Source organism: Pyrgilauda ruficollis, unplaced genomic scaffold (genome assembly GCF_017590135.1).
Source record: "Pyrgilauda ruficollis isolate IOZ18807 unplaced genomic scaffold, ASM1759013v1 scaffold61, whole genome shotgun sequence".
Lineage (NCBI taxonomy): Eukaryota > Metazoa > Chordata > Aves > Passeriformes > Passeridae > Pyrgilauda > Pyrgilauda ruficollis.
The window spans coordinates 2,033,109-2,053,534 of record NW_024527822.1 but is presented as its reverse complement, the minus strand read 5'-3'; the positions used below and the strand labels follow the sequence as shown (position 1 = coordinate 2,053,534).

Below are 20,426 nucleotides of genomic sequence, written 5' to 3'. Positions count from 1 at the left end.
ACTCATTTCTCACATAATTTCATTGCCAGCTGGTTTTGCTTTTTTAAACCCTTGTGACTCACAAGTAATATGAGTTTCCCAGAAGTGAAGGAGGTGTATTTTCCTATCGAAAAGAACTGTTTAGAATGACTCCTCTAGGGTCAAACTAACTTGAATTACGCAGTCAATATCTGGCTAGCAATTCAGGAACTTCTCTGGGAACTGGGGATAATCTCCAAGGCCAAATAAATACTAGTGAATAGAAGAGGCAAAGGACTGCTCTCTGGATCTTAAAATAAGTGGTGTGGCACAGCTTGCATTTGCACAGCTATACTCCTTGTTCCACTCAAAACAGGATATCCTTGTCCATACTGTCCAGTGGGAACAGAGTCCAGCCCATGTTATTCCCCCAAAATATGCCCAAACATCACGCAGTGAACTGCTGACCAGTAGCATGCTCCTGCTGGCTTCACCAGCACAGGCAGAGCTTTGGATTCCCAGTATTGGTTGAAGTCATTCACCTTTGCTTATTCATGGATAAAAGGAGGAAAAATGTGCATTTATCACTTAAATTCTCACAAATAAATGTAAAGCAGTTTCTGTAACTGCCTGAGCGATGGCATAGCTAGAAGAGTGTTTGCTGTCATCCTTTCATAAATCCCAATTTAAGGGATTTAAGCTGTGTTAGGCATTCATACAATTTTAGTAGTATAAGAATGTGATCTGTTACTTGGCCTCCTAGATTACTGTCAGACATATATACGTGCTTTTTTTGGAGAGAGAGAGAGGGAGAGGGAGGGAAGGAAGGAGGAAGAGAGAGAAGCGAGAGAAAATGAATATTGCTGGTGGGTGCCAAATATAGTTCATGCAGTAATGCATAACATCATTATTTTCTATTTAGAGCACAGAAACAAGCATATAGCTTGCTTAAAACAAGTTGTTTTACTGGAGAACACTAAAACCACTGAAATTCAATGGCTTTTGGAAGCTTTCCAACTCAGTTATTTGCAATCCACTGCACTCTGTGGTTTAAATTCAAGTTAAATTAAACATTAGTTAGGGAGACTAAAAACAATGCTGCACTTTAAAATAATAAGATATCAATATTATTATTATTATTATTATCAATAATTCTTCATCTAGTGATCCTTTCCACAGTCACCCCCACATTCTGCTGTTCCTCTCATACATTTACTAATTAGGCTGTAGCACTCCTCCTCTTTTAAATGTTGTATCCTCATACAGAAATTAAAAAGCTGGATATCTTAGAAGTGACCACTTCCTAGTGTACAAATAGCTACTATTGCTCTTTTAACAGTTCTCCTCCATTTATTTAATTCCTTAATTTCTTACCTCCCACACTAATGGCAACAACTCCAGGGCACAGGCGAGCCAAATGAAGTGGAGATAAAGAAGGGGAGGTATGGCCAAAAATTGTCTCTTCAAAATCACATGGAAAGCAAAGTTATTAACTATCTTTTCTTCAAACAAATGAGCCTTTACAGAACCTATTCAATCCTAAAAATAGACATTAAGTGGGATTCTATAACTTATTGGGAATAATGCCTTGGGGATATTTTGCATCATCCATGCTTAAAAAGCAAACCCATTAGACATCTGAGCAAAACATCAGATATTATTTTAGCAGCAAGAGTTATCCATCTCATCGTCAGCAGCAATAACTTCTGTTGACATTCTGCCAATTGAAGTTTGCGTGTCAATGGGGTGGGGTGGGGAGATAACTGAAGTCTCCCTGTGACATTAATTGACTGGATTTTACCACCCACTCAAGGTGATTGCAAGGGGCAAAAGCCACTGCCCAGGTTTCTGGGCGGCAAAGGGAGTGTGGAGAGGCGGCGGCTGGCCCAGCGCCACGCAGGGAAGCTCGTCATGGCCTGGAATGAGGATCCAGAGGGAGGGAGCTGAGCCGTCCGCACTGCAGCAGAGCCAGAGCTCCTCACGCTCCAATTGATTCCTCTCCCAACACCCCTGCGAGGTACTCACTGCTGCTATCTCTCTGCAGCAGATAGGAAGAAGGTGGGAAAAAGGCAGAGAGGCTCCACGTGATGCACCTGGAGTTATTCCACGATTGAAGCCAAGTCTATCAAGCCAAAATCTTGTCATTTTATCATCAGGTGTAGGTAAGAAATTATTTAGCAGGTGTACTCCACACAAGCAAGGTTATTTTTACAATATTACTCCCTGGCTATCCTATTTGAGAACATAAGAACCTGAAGCAGTGATCCAGGGCTGCTGGAGGAACCAAATGCCAGCCAAGCTGTTGTGGCTTTGGGATGTCAACTAATAACTAATGCAGCCTTGTTGTGCATTGGATGAATTTGGCCAGCATGACCTAAGATGGCAGGTCTCAATTGCCAGCATGACACAGACCTTCCAGTCAGTGTGCCACTGGACATGACTCAAGTGTTCTGAAGATGTACTTTCTTCCATCTCCCCAGTTGGGCGTTTGTTTCCAGAAGTCAACAGGAGACAGAGACTTTAAAGGGAGTACTTTCCCTTCAAATCTAAGAACACCCCCTCCTCCCATATTAGTATTTGGAAAACAGAGCCAGAGCAAAGCCAAAACATACTACCTATTAAGTCATCCTCTATGTAAAGTCTTCCCACGGGAATGACAGAGGTCCCTCCACCATCTTAAAAGGGGAAGGCAGCAAAGCAGAGACGTTCTGTCTTCAGTGGTCTGCAAAGGCAGATTTGACATTTCTCCCAGATTCCCCACTTAGGGAGCATGGAATCCTGAGAGCATATTCAGGGTATTTTGCCCTTCTCAGAATCTGTGAAAGCTAGAGAAGAAGTCCCCATTTAAAAAAAAGACCTTTCCTGCTGCCAAACAAAAATATTCAAGTAGCTCAGTCTGCGGTCACCATTTTAGGGTGCTAATGCTCAAGCCTGGTCCACAGGAAACCCCTCCCTTACTACATAAATCCCTCTGATTCCACATCAACTTCTAGGACAATTTTTAGAAATTTGTTAAGAAAACAAAGCAATCCTCTACCCCGTCCTTCTTCTTCCCCAAAAATAAAATAACTTTTCTTTCAGGCTACCAATGACTGTGAAGAAATTTAGTTTAAATCACAGGTTTTAAAAACATGCAATGGCTTTTGTAATGCAAAACACAAGCTCGATTTGAGAGAGGCCAAATTGACCAGGATATAAAATGCTTGTTTTGCAGGAGTTTTATTTAAAGACTTACGCTGTTCTGTGCTTGCTTGTTGTCCTCTGTGAACTATGCTCTGGGAAAACACCATGTGATTATGCTCATCAATATCCTCTACCTTTGCCAAGCTGGAATTCAGGAGATAACCCTTTAAAAGGAATGACTAGCGACAGAAACATTTCAGAAAGGCAAGAAAGCATAGTCAGGGGATCTTCTGTTTCTTTCACAGTGTTATCTCATCTACACTTGTCTTCTTAATTTTTTACTTGCACTCAATAAGAGTGAAACCAGCCTCAGCCACTCCCCCAGCTTCACATCACAGATCTTTCTGTTCATTTGCTAAGTGGATCTTCTGCCTGACTCTTTCTGCAGCATGGAAGGTCACCTTGATTCAACAACGCTCTTGGGCTCCTCTTCTGACAGAAACTAGAGTCTATTATTTTTGTACAAAACTCAAATTCTAGGCTATGGGATTTTTTTTTAATGTAAAGCTTTTTTAAAGTTCTGTTGGAAAGCTCTCCAATTTGCATTACAATGTACCAGCAAGAACATCTTATAGCTAAAAAGTGTGATTGAGGTAAGTCTAAAATAAGCCCCAAAAGCATCAAAATTATAAAATCTATTGAAATTCTACCTTTTAAATTAGAGCAAAGGGTACAATATATAGAAAAAGTTGGCCCTGATGGTGTGGGGCTGCTGCTGTTTTCACTTTTCACTCAGCAAATGTTCAGAGAAGTTCTGAGTCCAGAATACATGTCTTGATTCACAATTCCCTCCTCCCCAGAAGGCAGACAGGCAGTCAAATTCCTTCCTGTTACCAAACACAGACCAATCCAGATTTCTTCAAAGGTCAGATGCGGGCCCCAAACTACTTATCAACATGAATGCCTCTAAATGTTGCAAGGAATAGCCAAAGCATTCAGGTAGAAAAGAGGTTTTGAATTAAGATGTCAAAAATCCTACTCTCCTGACTGAGATCAGCTGAGGTAAGTAGTACAGTTTTATTGTTGAACCAGCAGAGCCATAATATTTTATGCCAAATGAGGATATGGCTCATAAATTCTATTTAAACTCTCCATGAGCTGAAGTTACAGGAATTTTCCATGACTATCCAGTATCAGCATCCAAATTCTCAGTGTTATGCCAATAGTCTACCCTGGCAAAATAATCTGGCTGTGGAGAGAGAATGAAAAAGATAGCTCGGTATTCCATCCATCTATGAAAACAGAACAATACTTCCACAGGTCTCCAGCCACAAGCACACACAAACACACACTGTCCACATGAAAATATGAATGTCTGGTTATGTATACACACAGTTACAAACACCAGTAAGAGTCACGTTGAGCAACCATGTTATTTGTAACCACCCTTCATATGAACTCATTCTCTTTAATTTTTTAGCATCTCTGTAGCTAATGTACTCTGCCAGTGCTTTCTTTGGGATAAGGAAAGTGGTTTGTATTCAAACTAAACAAGCACTATATATTTATAATGCTAATCTTCAGGAATTCTAGTGCATTTGAATATTTCTGTCAATAGGCATTTTGGAAAGTGAAACAAACAAAAAATAAATGGACAACATTAGCAGAAACATATATTTTTTTTAAGAATTAGTCCAGTTCCAGCTGGCTGTGGTGTTTGGACCAAGCTGTGATTAAGATTTCATTAGTAAAAGGGACAGTGCTAGGAAGAGTAAAGCCAAAATCAACCTGCCTCCACCCATTTGCAAAGCTCCAAACCAGCATCTGATCCCAAGCATGAACCTTAATGCCTGTGTCCAGAGACTGGGCCCCTTGATTCTTTTGAAAAAAAGCAACAATGCTTCATTTAGTGATTGTAAGCATCAATATGTGAAAACTTGTCTTCTTTTACTTATTCTTTACTGCTACTGTACTCAATTAGAAATTTTCTCTGTCTATGCCCCGTGAGTAACATCTTTATGTGCAACTCACCTAAAGGTCAAGGAAATCTCTTTGCAGGGATGGCTTCAGGTGGAACAGCTGGAGACCACAGAGAACTACCAGGAAAGTCCTCTGATAAAACCAACTGAGCTAAAAACTCTTACATCTTTCATCCTGCCCGCTCCAAAGCTAGCATTTAGAGCTACTGGGAAGTGTTGAACACCTGGTTTCTTGGCATATGCTACTTTTTTCTGAGAGAGGCCAATGCAGCCTGAGGGCTGTTGCAGTGTCAGTGAAGCTATAGCAGAGGGCAAGGAAAGCACAGGGAAAGAGGAATGGGTGCAGAGAAGAAATTTTCCCCATGTCACACCCTCTATTTTTGGCTCTTGTGTCAACACGGAGGAAGACAAGTAGCAGACAATGAGGGCTGTCAGCTACCAGGCCACTTTTAAACTGGGATAAATCCATGTCATTCTTTGCAAAACGACCAGGGTCACAAGAGGCAAGGCACACGTCTGCCTGAGCAACCCCCAGAACCCTCCAGACACAAGTGTGTAAGCACAGCACTTAGACTGACTCTTAGCTCTTACTTAGCAAGATCTTTCTTTTTGGTTAATCATATATTTTTGTACAAATAGGAGGATTCTATATTTACCCAGCATAGCAATTTCTTTCACTTCTTAGCAGTCAGAGAAATGAGAGATGAAAAAATCCAGCAGCTCATCTCAAATGACTTAATGCCACTACAGGATTACTGCCTATCCCATACTTTCTAATACTTTCCTACCCCAAACACCCATAAGGACTGGGATTTAACTTTGTATCCTTTAGAAGATTATTCTAATTGAACAGATACTGGGTATTTTTTCCTGATACTTGATCTAGGCTTTATTTCACCTCTTATGATGGTAAATCCTTGGTTCTGTGTACAACCACAAATAATTCCTATTTGTCACTGGCATTTGGGCAGTACTTGGCCCTGGAGGAAATAAATGTACCATCTTCATGGATGCTGCTGTGGATGCTGGGTAAGGTGCTCCCACAACAGCACTTATCCTCCTCTGTATTCTCTGCAATATTTGAAAATAATATACTGTATAATAACACAGCACATTTTCCTCTAAGGTATTGTCAGGAATTTGCCACAAAATAGTATTAGTTACTGTCTGGTGGATATTTGCTCAAGTGATGGTCTAGAAAACAAACTCCCTTCAATCACTTGAGCCATTCAGAGCTGAATGGAAAGATAAATGTGTCATATCCATCACATCTCTGCGTGAGGCTGCAATCCCTCTGAGTGATCCTGGCAGCAGTAAGGAACACTGAGTGTTGTGTTCTCATGGTGGAATCAGGAGCTTCAGCTGTGGAGGTACCAGATTTTCAGTTCATAGCATCATAGAATGGTTTGGGTTGGAAGGGACCTTAAGGCTCATCTCATTCCAAACCCCCTGCCACAGGCTGGGGCAACTTCCACTACACCAGGTTGCTCAAAGTTCTTAGTTTAATCTTATTCTCTGATTAGTGTCTTATTTTCCACAATCTTACTTTCTTCAAACCACAATCCTATGTTCTCTATCTTTAAATCAGTGATAAGCTTCTATTCATGCTTTCTTAAAGATCATTACAGACTTCTAATTATTCCTTTCAGACACAAGCTTTTATAGTTTCTCAGCTTTTTCCCTGTGTCTCTCCTTCAGAAGAGAAAATTTCCACTCACTGCAGCTTGTAACAGTTGCAAGTGGGAATGGGTGAGCATTCCCAGAATGAATGATTGAGGCAGTGTATTAATTTGATTCCCTGATACATTGTAAATTCCATTTGCAAAGCAAAATTCCTTATTTTAAGCCCTGCTTGCATATCCCCCACCCGCGATGGCAGATAGATCATCTCTGAGTTACAGTGGGGTGAGAGCTGGGATTGACTGCAGACTGCTTTAATGCCACTCTTAATGACAACTTGTGAAGATTAGGAAGTTGTCAGAATCAGATATCAGCAAAAGCTCCAGCTTGCTTTGTGAAGTCAGTCTGAATTAATTAATGGGTAGCTTTCCTTTGATATCACTTTGATATTTGGCTGCAGCTGGATAAAAATCAACCACAAAGGAAGCTACATTTTGTTTACCACTGCTTAAGACTCTGTTTAGCTCAATGTGATTTTTTTTTCTTTTGCAGTTTTTGCTTTTTTAACTTCCCCGGCACAAGGCAATAGATACAGGCTTTTGTTAACAAATGGAGTTATGGAGCATCTTTTTCAGTGGCTGTTTCTCTCTGCTCCTGCAGATAGTGAGGCTACTGTGTGGTAGCAAAGCCATTACTGATTTCAGCTAAGCTGATGGAGAAAAGATGGACCATTCCAAAAGTGAGAAAAACATTAGCTTTCCTCTTCTGTTAGTGCTTTTCCTCTTAAAAGGTATTTGACACTTTAGATGTGGAATCATAGAATAATAAAATCATAGAATCATTGAATAATAGAAAGGTTTGGGTTGGAGGAGACATTAAGGACCTTTTAATTTCAACCTCCTGCCAAGGGCAGAACACCTTCCGCTAGACCAGCCTTGTTCAAGCCTTGTTCAACCTTGAACTCTTCCAGGGATGGGGCATCCACAATTTCTCTGGGCAATCTGTGCCAGTGCCTCCCCATGCACACAGTAAAGAATTCCTTCCTAATGTCTAATCTAAACCTACGCTCTGCCAGTTTAAACCCATTCCCCTGTGTCTTAATACTTGCTATCTGCTTTAGGGGATGCTGACCACTTGCTTCACTGCCAGCCTAAAATATAAGCTCTGCAGCTACATGTCCTGAATGTCTTTCCAGGGTGGGAATTCACAGCCCATTTGAGCTTCTCTAAAGATTTTGGATGTCTACCAAGACAATCAGATGAACATGCCTGTACCCCAGACTGGTGCTTTCACCCAAGTGAATCTCCATGTACTTCTGGCAGCCCCAGTGGCCCCACTGGCTAGAGGAGGAAGGATTTCTCTGCACAGCACAGGGGAAGAGCAGACAAACAAGTGGCTCTTCCAACTAAGCTGATGAAGGTGATAATTTTTTCCAGAGAATGAGCAAAAAATAAACTACCTCTGAGTCTACGAAGAGTGTTTTTAATTAGGCAGAATATGATTGTCCAAAGTGCGTTATTAGAGCAGGAGACTCAATCAGGTCACCCAGTTTCACCTGGTTTTTGTTATGGGGTTTTTGAGCACAACAGAGAAGACAGAACTTCTGTTTTCTCTATTATCATGTACACTGTCCCACTGCAGCACAGTGCACCTTCCCATTGTGATCATGGGGGAAATCTGGCTGGGGCTCCCTCAGCTTCCTGCATCACCACAGGAGTGCAAACACACAATGAGCCAGCACTGCATCCCTTCAACAGCAATGGGCCACAGAGCAGAGGTGTTTGAAGGAAGCAGCACAGCTCACAGGGTTGGACACAACAGCAGGAGGATGCTGAACAAACATTCCCTCTGGTATAAACATGCCACGAGGCCCAGGCTCCTTAGTCATAACATAACTCAGATCCACGGGTGCCAAACATTGCTATCAAGGCAGGTAAATGGCATCCAAGGGCACCTCTAATGATGTTTCTTCCTGATGCCTGCAACTCTGTTTATGATTTGCCTTCCTAATTTCACTATTGTAGGAGTAGTCAGACAGCTAGGAAGGCTCCCTGAACTAGATTTTCATTACGAAGACAATTTTAATAGCTCGTGTCGTGGTGCTAATGAGGCTGACTGAAGCACCTGCACTTTCTGTTCCAGATAACAGAAAACAGCTAACACCAGCAGGAGGATAAAAGATGTTTAAGAGAGTGCCTGGGCTATTGTCCTTAGCTAAGCACCCCACTTAAATCTTGGTGAGCTTTGCAATACCCTGGAGTACTCCAGTGATGGATTCTTGATTTTCTTCAGAGATTTCCATTCTGAAGTGCACAGCAAAACGTTCTCCAAGTCAGTGATTTTTGGGCACCCAGCTTAAAAGTGATATCCTGTGAACTGATCTCCACCCTCACTGAGTAAGATTTCTAAGCTGGACAAAAAGGTCTAGAGGGATTTTGCAAAGTGATGACGTCAACTGGCCAGCATTAGGGAAACCAGAGGTAAATCCCAGTGTCACATGCCAGAATGGGGATGAGCTTCACATTAGTGAATTTTTCTGATGTCAGGCCATTATTATGCCTTACTTACTTTCCATCCCAATATTATTATACTGAAAAAAAAAATCCTGAACTACTCCAAGATTTCTCTAAAAAAGCTAGTGTGCATCTAACTGCTTTTGCAGCTGGACCAAAGTGCTCTTGCTTCCTAAATATCCTGATAGGGATGTTCAGGATCAGAACCAGCTCACTGATGCCCATGTCCTGTGCAGCTCTGCACCCTCCTGACACACCACAGGTCATCACCCCCCAAGTAAGGCAGGTCAAGGTCTAGCCTCCTTCTCTCAGTGCTTCAGCAATGGATCTTCCTGCACTTCCCTGTTCTTGGAGAGTCGCTTCCAAAACTTTGAAGCTTATCCAAAGAACAAAATACTTACTAGAGCATGGACTCATATCCAGATATCACAGTATTTGAATCACTGCCCTTATTACCAGGAAACCAAGTGTTTTTCCTTGCTTTCTCTCACTCCCACCAGAATTTGGTACTTTCATACAGCTGGAGCAGCTTCAAGAGGAGAAACAGTGACCCTAATCTTAACTAAGTCCAGTGGTGAAGGCTCTGTTAGGTCAATCCAAGCTAAATCCTTTCAGTAAACAAGGCAGAGAGGATATGAACTGCATTCTCCTTGCATGCCAGAAAGTTATCCTAATGATGAGGCTGTGAATTTGGGTGAAGGAAAATTTGACCCTCCATCCCCCAGTGAGAAAAAGGGAGAATATAAGTATGAACTAAATGTTTTGCTCAATTTAGAGAAATTATTTTCACTTGGTCAATATTCCCCTCTCCCTGCACAACACTCACCATTTTCCCTTTAAGCTGCAAGTTCAGCTACTCACAGAGATTCACTGGGTTCTAAGTCACTTTTTTCCATTTTATAAATCTGGGGCTGGTGATCCATTCTGTGTTTCACAGCAGTGGTAGGTGCAAATCCAACTTTTCTACTAAGGTATCTGAAATTAGTGCAGATATTCATTTTCACTGAAGTGGCAGAGTCAGTGCAACTTTTTTTTTTTTTTTTTTTTTGAGGGGTATGAGTAGAAGTGGTATTTTTGAAAAAAAAATACCCACATGTCTTCTGAGCTGAGCAAAGTGTATCATTAAGTAGGTTCCTTTGCATAGCATTTTTGAGTAAGGAATGGGCTAGATTCACTTTCTCAACATCGAGTATCTTATAGCTCACCTGCTAGGAACAGCGGCTCCCTGGGAATTCTCTTCTTTTCCATCTGGTATTTTTATCATTCAAGCAGTTCTATACTCTTTGTATCCTTCATTAAACAGCATTTGGCCATACTGTATGGTACTGAATTAGTTTAATTTGTCATCATAAATCAATCACTGCAAAGCCTTAACTAAGTTAATTGCTCTTTGAATTCCCTTTCTGTTTGTCAAAATCTCTCAGAGTCACTGATATATCATATTCAGGCTATTATTCAAATCATATTGGATGATTACCTTTTTATTACAGGTAATTTTTACATAATGTTCATATAGTACTGACAAACCATAAGGCTTAAAACAGAGAAGGGAACTGGAAATATCCAAAACACTACTCCAGAAAGGAGAGTGTCAGGAGTCATTAGAAAAGAGCTCATGATGTAAAGCGAGAATCAGAAATATATTTCAGGTTTTTTTCCTTCTTGTTGGACAAATGGCATTTAATCAGAAAGTGAATGAGGTTTCACAGTAAGTCATCATGGGTGCCTGCATTTTGGACCAGATTATTCTGATTATTGTTTTTCATATTCAACACCCCTAAATGGACTTTGAGGTTTTCTTACAGCCAGTACACAACCTGTGGGCAAAGTTCTCTCTAAGCCAGTCCTGCTTCCCTATGATGTAAAAAATGTTTAATAAAATCAGTAGTGATTCTTACAATGTAAAGATTAAAAATGTTTTCCTTGGCAACACCTGGCAAAAAAGGAAGCCATGAATATTTTACAAAAACAGTTCCTAAAACCCCACCTTGCTGTTAAAATATTAAGAGCTTTCTCAAAATGGTATTTCTTCCTTGTTAAACCCTTAATCAAATCAATTCATATAGCTAATGTCCTAATTTCATGCCAGAACTTCAACACAAAGGTTTTCCGCTACTTGGAACATATATGTATATCCCACTTGAAATAAGAACCACGTAAACCATGATTCTGTTAAAAGCACAGGAGTGCAGACTGTGGGCTGTTAATTATTTTTGTGATAACCTTAGGTAGGAGGATATATAAAAAAAATGCACATAAAGACAACAAATGACCCTCACCATGTCCAATAAATCTAACTTCAAATAAAGAACAAAGACTCCAAAGAGTTTTAGGTGTAGATTTTACAAATGGATGCCCATTGATTTCTGACTTCAAATAGCCTCTGCATGACATTAAAGGTGCATTTATTCAGCTATTTGGCTCCAAGAATCCAACCAACATATAGTGCTCTTGTTTTACTTCTCTGCATTTAACCCTTGCTAGGAAATCCTACCAGGTTCACTTGTCAGCAAAACAGAGCACATTCTGTTTTTAAAATAAAGCATGCTAAAACTAAAACAATGAACAAATGTCAGTGCCATGAAGGCAGTTAAAGCAGTCCCTGAATGCAGCTCTTTGAGGTTTGCCCTCCATACAGAAACCAATTTTCACTAAGCAGCAAATTAGAGCATGGGGGAGCCAAGATTATTACATCTAACTGAAGATACAGAATAAATTTAGATGGGTGGAATTTATTGGATTACTCTGTTTAGGGAATAGAAGTTAAACACCTCTAACGAAGCCATGAGATTCTTAATGAAGATGAGACTAGTTAAGGCCTCAGTTCTACATCTCATCCCAAAGAAGCCCATTTCCAAGATCATTATTACATTCAAATTGAGATTTTCCCTTTTCTCCCTTCTGCCTTTTAAAACAAAATCCAAATGAATGCTCCAAGAAAACCTGCCTCCAAGCTGAATAATATAAACCACATCCCTATGAGGGTATCAGCAACCTGCTCTCATGCTATGTTTGAAAAGACACATCTGAAAATTCACGTTGTTCATTTGCAAGACATAAAAGCTACTTGTGATGCCAGCACCAAGTAAACAGAAGAGAACTGTCCCTGTTTCGTTGATCTGTATCATATATCATAACAATATGCCTGTATTCCTCAAACACTGCATATCTGCTTCTCTGCCTAGTAGCAATCGCACATAACAAGTGATATCTAAATACATATTTTGGGAAAGATAAAAGCTCCAATACATGACAAGGAATATTATGACTAACAGAGAGATTATATTAATCATGAATAAAAAGATAATGTTTGATCCTACTTGTGCAGAAAGTTTTAAATTTTTTTTTTAAAAAATCTTTTAAATGAATTTCTATCCTCAGGAAAATGATTAAAACCAGAAAAGCCTTGAGATGTCAGCTGGTGACATGTTTTTCTTCTTTTTCTTTCTTTTTTTGTTGTTGTTGCTGTGAAAAAAAAAAAAATCTGAGCGAATACAGCAAAGTGCATCATTAACTTCTTATTAATTTTATAATACAAAGGCAATTCAGTTAAAATAGTAGTGCTGCAACTTTAAATTACAGAACTAGCTTGGTATTTAATGAGAGATTTAGCACAGCGGGGTTTCTGTTAAATTAAGTTGTGCCTTCACATCACAGTGGGAAAACAGGTGTATATTGGTTTAGAATTATGGAAATGTTGACTAATTCCAAGGCTTGTAATCAAACAGCAAGGCACCCTGCAATATTTTCTTCCAAGATTCTGCATTAATCATTTATGTCTGGTCTTATTTTCTTCATGTCCACTAAAAGGGTGCAGCTCAAAGGAGCAGATCAAGAGCTGGTGTTTTCATGTCTCTGTTAAGGATGAGGTTCAAGCAAAAAGCAGAGATAGAGACATAGCACTGCAGGCTTTGCTCAAAAACCTACTTAAATTAAACTGAACATGCAGCCTTGCAAGGGGGATGAATTTCACACTAAACCTGCACTTTTTTGGCTTCACCGGTGCTGATCTAAAACCTGCTTACTGAGCTACCTGGAGCAAGCCTGCATTTAAGAAATGAAGAGACTAAACCCAGAAATAATCCAGGCTCTATCAATAATGAACACAGAGCTATTCTCCTCCACACCTCTGCAGCAGTGCAGGCCACACCTGAGTGCAGGTAAAACACAGATGAGTTCCAACAGCCACAGCATCCCCGCAGCCCCCTGCTCCTGCTTCTGCCAGCTTTCCTTACCTTACACTAATAAATCACCTGCCTCTGCCTCGGATTTTCATCCTGGGCTATTTAAGGATGCCTCATCTGATGCATGGTGATATTACAGCAAAAGGGGAAGGCACGGATTCTTTTGTTTCCAGGAGACACCTTATTACTGAACCTCCTACTGACCATACCTCACTTACTGGAAGCAAGCTGACACTTGATGCCCAAATGAACCTGATCCAAATTCATCCCCTGTTGTAGCCCTGACAGAAGATTGCTTCCATTTGCTCTGAGACTATTTCACACATGGAACTATCCACTACTGATTCCTGCTTGTGTGGTAAAAGCTGCTTAGCAGGCAAGAGGAACAATACAGAAATTGCTAAAATTCATATAAGGAGAACCCTGCTAACGTGAAGTGTTTCCAGCATGTGTGCCACAACTTTAAAGAGTGCTTAAATGAAGTTATTTTGGGAATACACAGATGCAGCATAACAGTATCCCCCTATATGCTGAATGTCAGCATGCTGCACGTGCAAAATATAGATTCTATTATATAATACATGCTGAATCATTCTGAAAGACAGCTAGTAAAATGTATTCAAGTTGCTTCTCTTTACTAGAGGCTTCCCTTTAAAAAAATAGGTATAACAACTTATCTCATTGTAAAATCTAAACATCTCTGGCCGTATCAGGAATATTTTAAAAGCCAAGGCCCCAGAGTCATGAGAATGCAGTGTCCATATTTCCTTAAAAAAAAACTTTGTAACCTCACAGTCAGGACAGGAAAAAACAGCTTAGAAAGATAAATTTTAAATGACAAAGAGCTAGAGAGGGCTTTAGGGAAAAAAAAATTATATTTTTGAACCTTACTTTAAAACAACATCAAAAGGTACACTGGCATCTTTAACTGCTGCCTGCTCATTAGCTGTGCAAAAGTCAGGGAGAAAATGATGCCCTGCTCAAATAAGATGCAATGCAGAGCTGCCAGCTTTGCTACCTGTATGTGAGGAATCCAGAGAGGGAAACTGCCCCTCTGAGACACCCACTGGGATAAATAACATCTCTCAGAACACAGCAAGCAGCCTGGGGGACTCAAGGAAGAACAGAGAAAACTAAAAGCAGCTGAAGGAGCTTGGTTTGTTTAGCCTGGAGAAAAAGAGGCTTGGGGTGACCTTACCACTCTCTTCAAGTCCCTGACAGGAGGGTGTAGCCAGGTGGGGGCCAGGCTCTGCACCCAGGCAAAAGGATGAGAAGACGTGTCCTCAAGCTGCACCAGGGGAGGTTCAGGATGGACATCAGAATGAACTTCTTCACTAAAAGGGTGATCAAGCTTTGGCTGCCCAGGGAAGTGGAGGTGCTTCTAAGCACTTCATGCTTAGAAGTGCTAAAAAAACAACTGGATGTGGCACTTAGTGCTGTGATTTAATTGATATTGTGGTTTTTGGTCAAATGTTGTACTCAGTGATCTTGGAGATCTTTTCCAACCTTTATGACTCTGTGATTGTATGATTCTAAACAGACCCTGTCTACTTCTAAGGGGGGTGATGAGTAGATCTTGTGGTAGAGCTTGAGAGATGCTCTTTGGACAGGGTGCTGCTCCAGCAGCTTGGGATCACCTCCATCCCACCCAGCCAGTCCACACAGCCATTTGACTCAAAGCATGATGGAGAGCAATCACTGTGAGTTGGTTTAGGTGCAACATTGAATGGGGTTACAGAGCTCTCATCCAAGGGCTCGGCATCTTCTGGCAGTGGGAAAGGGAACCAACAACTGGGGCTTCAGAGACAGAGGATGCTGAGGTTCAGCCGGAGCTCCAAAGAGGTCTCAAAGAGAATTGTCCTTCAGAGCCTTCCTTTCTCTCTCGAGGATGGCACACCCATCTTCTACACCCTAAAGTGGTTAGACTTCCACTGGGAGGCTTGTAGGGTCTTGGTACTGTCCCTTGCAAGGGCCAGTTGCTGGAAAACATCACTTGAAGTGCCACAACTTTTCTCCCGTTTCCTACCTTTGCAGATTTCCCACCACCATTCCCAGCATTTTCATTGGAAATGACAGAGGACTCCCATTTTATCTTTAGCAGGGCTCACAGGCAACTGTCCCACGACAGCACCTCTATGCTGGCCATTTCCATGACACATGAGGTGGATTCCCTAACAGGAAATCACTTGCATAAAGTGAACTGGCCAGATATAATTTTTCAAACACAGAGTATCCAATTTCACACACAGCACATAGGAGCTAAAGGAGATATTGGCCTTATAACTGTCAGTCCAGGCAATGCTCTATTTATTTACACAGTGTATTTATTTATTTTCATGTCTGTGACCAGACAGTACAAACATATACTTGAACACTTCTCCTCCATCAAGAGGGAATATACCTCCATCCTTTATATTTTTCTCTTCCATCCTCAAAGAATACAGCAGAAAAAAATGAAAATGGTGGTACAAGAAGATTTCAGAGTTTAGACATGCAATTACCAGTGATATACTCCTTTCTAGCCCTGTAATTTAAATATAAAATGCCATAGGAAAATGCAAGATACAGTTTGTACAACACAACCACAACTGTTCTGAATGCTGGTGCCAGTGAGAGCAGGTGGTGAGGAGACGTGATGTCAGGAGACAGGATGATCCTGTGCAAGCAGCTACATGGTACCACACTCCCCAGCACCCTGAGATGTGCAGCCAGTGCATTCAGGTTGTTTAGAAACCATGTGGATAAAGGCTGCATTTAACAAACTTTGGCTGTGTTTTGTTTTTTCCTCTTCTCTCCCTTTTCAAACATGAAGCCCCAGTGGTGCAGTGTTTTTCTGCCATATGTTTTCTCTCCTCTCTCCCTCCTCCCTCCCTCCTCCCCCTTAAATAAATTTAAAAAAAAAGATCCACATTGTACTTTGGCCACTGTCTCTACTCAGCAAGAATCAGTACCCTTTCCAGGCAAAGGACTTTCTAGAGAACAGCAGCTGCCTTTGGACATGATGCCATTGCTACAGGACTGGCAGGAACACAGGACAGACCATCAGCTTAGCCACCCTCCTTGCAGAGATCAAGACCATTTGGGGCACCAAGCAGCATTGAGAGCAAAAGGGTTATTCTTCTGGCAATAATATAATTAGGATCAAAAAGTAAATGTACTCACCCCAGGTAAAGTTTTAATATTGTGCAGTGCATTCTGTGCCTCAAGAGCAGCTTTTCTTGTATAAAATGTTACGAAACAACAACCTATAGAGAGAAATGAAAAGCTTTCAGAAATTAGTGAGTATGATTTGTGAGAGTACAATAGGGAGGGAGAAAAAACAGTGGTTGAACAACACATTATGAAAGCTGGAAATGTGAATTATCCTGAGGCGCCTGAATGACATGAATAAAAGAAAGCTTGTATGATTTAAAATAAAAAGTCCCCCCCTGTGCATTGCATCTATAGCACACCTGCATTGTTAGTGAACTGTAATCACTTAGAAATTGTTAACCAAAATCCAATTGGCTTTGTACATTGTAAATAAGGTTATATTTTTCTGAAGGCTCCCCATTATACTTTGAATATAAGCAACATGGCAGGCTCAAGCAGCAGGAATTCATTGTTACATCCCAAGCAGAAAATCAGGCTAAAGCAAGACCTTATTTAAAGGGCCTTATACAAAAGAGCTAAGGTTGGTTCCCCCATTTCTTTGAAACCAGGCAGGACTGGAGGTGGAACACTCATCTCAGTTTCAAGAATGAAAAACAAGCTACAGGTGAATTCAGCACTGCTGGGATAGTGGAGGCTGCTGATGGCTGACAGCATTAAGGGAGGCTCTGCTCTCCCTGCATCTGCTGAATTTTCAGTAAAGCAAGTGGATTTAGTTGCCTTAATCCTGTGGTTTCCCTTTTGACAGCATGGTCCAGCCAGGTGGTGTGTGGGACCAAACATGGGTTGCTGTCACTTTGTCCACTGCAAACATGTAAAGCAGCCTTTGCTGCAGCACACACAACCCAGGCAGCTCAACCAGCCCCAGGGTGAGCTCAGGGCTCACAGGCAGATCCTCAGGGGAGAGCTATAATGTCACAGGCAGGGGACAAAAAAGCTAGGACCAGGGTTTGCCTGTAGTGCCCCACAGCAATGAAGTCTGCTCCTTGACAGATGAGACGTGTGCTGCACATGGGGTGTTTGGTGCTATGGGGAGAGGCAAAATACTCTGGGCAATGCTGGCTGGGGGGCAGAAGTGGCTCCTGAAGTAAAAATCTACTTCACATGAAAGAGGATGATGCAGGTCTTACTGATGAATCAGAAAACAATCCTGTTCTCTTAATCACAGTCAGAGATTTGTTACAACTCCAGAGAAATGTCAAAACCAATCAGTAAATAAAAGAAACCCCGGCTCATGAGTCTTGGTACTCCCTTGGAGCGTGACACAGATAAAATAATCTGTGCTTCAGGCAGTGAGCAAAGCTTGTATCAGCTCCCTCATGCTGGCCAAGGTGAAACATCCTAGCCCACCTGACATTCCTGCTTGTGTTCAATCCTGCAGCATCCCCGCAGTGGCAAAGGACACAAAGGAGAAGGTGTGCACAGCAGCCCACAGCAAACACTGGAAGCAGCCATGTGGAGGTGGCCCACTTTGGAAAGAAGGGCTGAATCCAGAATGGCCCCTCCACTGCCCCTTGCTTGGCTCAAGCTGTGCATGGCATTGGGAATGCTCCCTCTGGCTCTGCAGCCAGACCAGTGACAACCATTACCTCGGTAACAAGCAAAGGTGAACATGTATTGCCAGCTGGAACACAGCAAGTTTATCCCTGATACACAAAACCACGTGCAGGCACAGCTAAACATGGGCAGGCAGGTAATGCAGACTTAACACAGCTGAGAGAAACATTTTCCATACTGCCAACAGGTTCTTTAAAATTTCACACTTTACGATGGAGATGGTTTAATAACTATTTCAGTAAGCGGGACATCGTTCGCAGGGATGTGTGCTAGAGACAGCCTGTTAAGGTTTGTGTTTCCTGTGTTTCTAAAACTTCTGTTTCACTGGAAAATTGTGAAAATCTGAATTATTTTACCCCAGTTGAAAATGAGAAAAAAGTTCTAAGTTTGTGACATTTAATAGTGTGATTTTGAGACAATATTGCAATATTTTTCTATCCTGTCAGCCAGCTCCAAGTCTATCTCCTATTGTTGCTTTGTTTGGTTTGCTAGCCTTTTAATATAAGGCTTTTTAACCAGGAGAGAGGATTCAGAGGGGAAAATATCAAGCTGTAATCACAGCTTTGTAATTGCCATGTCCTTTTCCATGGGCCCAAAGAGTTTAATTTTATATTTCAGCTCAGGGGGTTCATTCCGATAAGGAGAAATTTAAAATCTATTGGTTTATCATTCTTGGCACTACTTGAAAGAACTACACTTGAAAGATGAATATGCTGTGAAATACCCTTTAACTGGTCATTTTTGGGAAGTAATAGCTCAGGAGAGAAAAATGTTTCTGTGAATGAGGGCCGGAAGAAACAGTAGCTTAATGGGAAATGTGCAGATGTTTCAGGCAGGTCATCAGACCTTGACAAAAATAGAGACTTCTGAGCTCACAGACTGACACATCTGAAAATGCATATGGATAAAATTTTTCTCAGGATGCATTTGGCCCATATCTTCTTAAATAAAACAAACCCCACAACAAGAGCTGGTTTGCTGTGATTTGAGGGGGGCATGGACCCCCACTTGTGGACACCTGAATTTGAAGGTATCTGCTACAGAGGTCAGGGCTGGACTCAAAAAAGAAAGTAAGGCAACAGAGAGGAACAGAAAAGGCAATAGTCCATGTTTCCCCAATGAAATATTGTAGCTCAGCCTATGGATTTTCCAGAGGTGCTGCAGCCATGTTACACAAATTGTATTGAAGATGCCTCCAGTGTAAAATTCTTTTGGGTCAGTACGTAGAAAAAGTACCTAATTCAGTTTTTTCTGCAGGAATATTGGAGGGGAAGATGCCTGTGTTATAGGACAGGGTTAATCTGTGCTTTAGGACTGGTAGCTGTCCCCTGCTGAAAGGCAAAGAGGCAACGACCTTCTTTCCTCCATTTTACTAAAGAAAATGTAATATTGCCAAAGACAAACAAGTGGCCTAGCTGGAAAAGAAAAAAATATGTTTCCTACTGAAAGAAAATGAAAAAATACAACCCTTCCCTTCAGGTCCCATGCACATATAATTGTTTCATCACCAACAAACTCGACAGCAGCCTGAACCACAGCTAGACTTTCCTGACATCCAAATAACTCAGGGCCTGGCAGTGATAACCTTCTCCTCTCCTAGTCAGGACAGCTTAAAAGGTGAATTGGTTTGTGGACATGGTTCTGCCATTCCTCAATAGCCTGAAATACAGCCCAGTTTAGCTCCACATGGGTTAGTGTATTCTTGCCCACAGACAGAGGAGCTCATCCTGCCAGTCAGTGCCTCCAGAGCAGCAAATCTCCCACGCTCTGCTAAGCTGGTTGTGCTCTACTTGGAACAGTATTTACTACAGCGTAAGGCATTTCTTCTTTGTACCTTGAAAAAAATACTGAATGAATCATGCAGATCCCTACAGTCCCTTAAGGACATCGGCAACAACTTCATGGCTATCCTGCCAGATGCTTGAACAGACTGAATAAAACCTGCCACTCCATGCTGCTCGGTGTTTAATGGCAACAAATGGGATGCCTGAGAAACAGCAGCAGAAAACAGCCCTGCTTCTTAAGGCATCTGATGAGCAAACGCTGCAGTGTGGACACTACAATGTTCGACTTCAACACCTCATTAAAAAAAAGGGAAAAGATCTCTTACTTCAGCTTGTTTTCACTCTTTCTCTCTCTTTTTCCCCTTCCTCCCCCCCTTCCCCTTTTTTTCTTTTTTCAAAGGAAATTTAGTGCCAGAGAAAGACCTCAAGGTCCCAGCCATTGGGAGAGAGTTGACACATTCAATTCTCCATGACACATTCAATTCACAAGCCCTTGCTCAGGCTGCCAAAGGCACCAATTAGCACCACTGGTAGAGATTTTATTTATTTAATTTCCAC

General features: G+C 41.4%; 1 protein-coding gene across 9 annotated transcripts in view; it reads right to left on the bottom strand.

Annotated features, from left to right (window-relative positions):
- CELF2 (CUGBP Elav-like family member 2) overlaps positions 1–20,426 on the bottom strand; it is a 376,204-nt gene that overhangs the window by 84,324 nt on the left and 271,454 nt on the right. For all 9 annotated transcript variants that reach the window (XM_041483783.1, XM_041483782.1, XM_041483785.1 and 6 more), the window contains one exon: positions 16,540–16,622. In XM_041483783.1, coding sequence (XP_041339717.1) covers positions 16,540–16,622 — 83 coding nt within the window. The remainder of the gene's footprint in view (positions 1–16,539; positions 16,623–20,426) is intronic.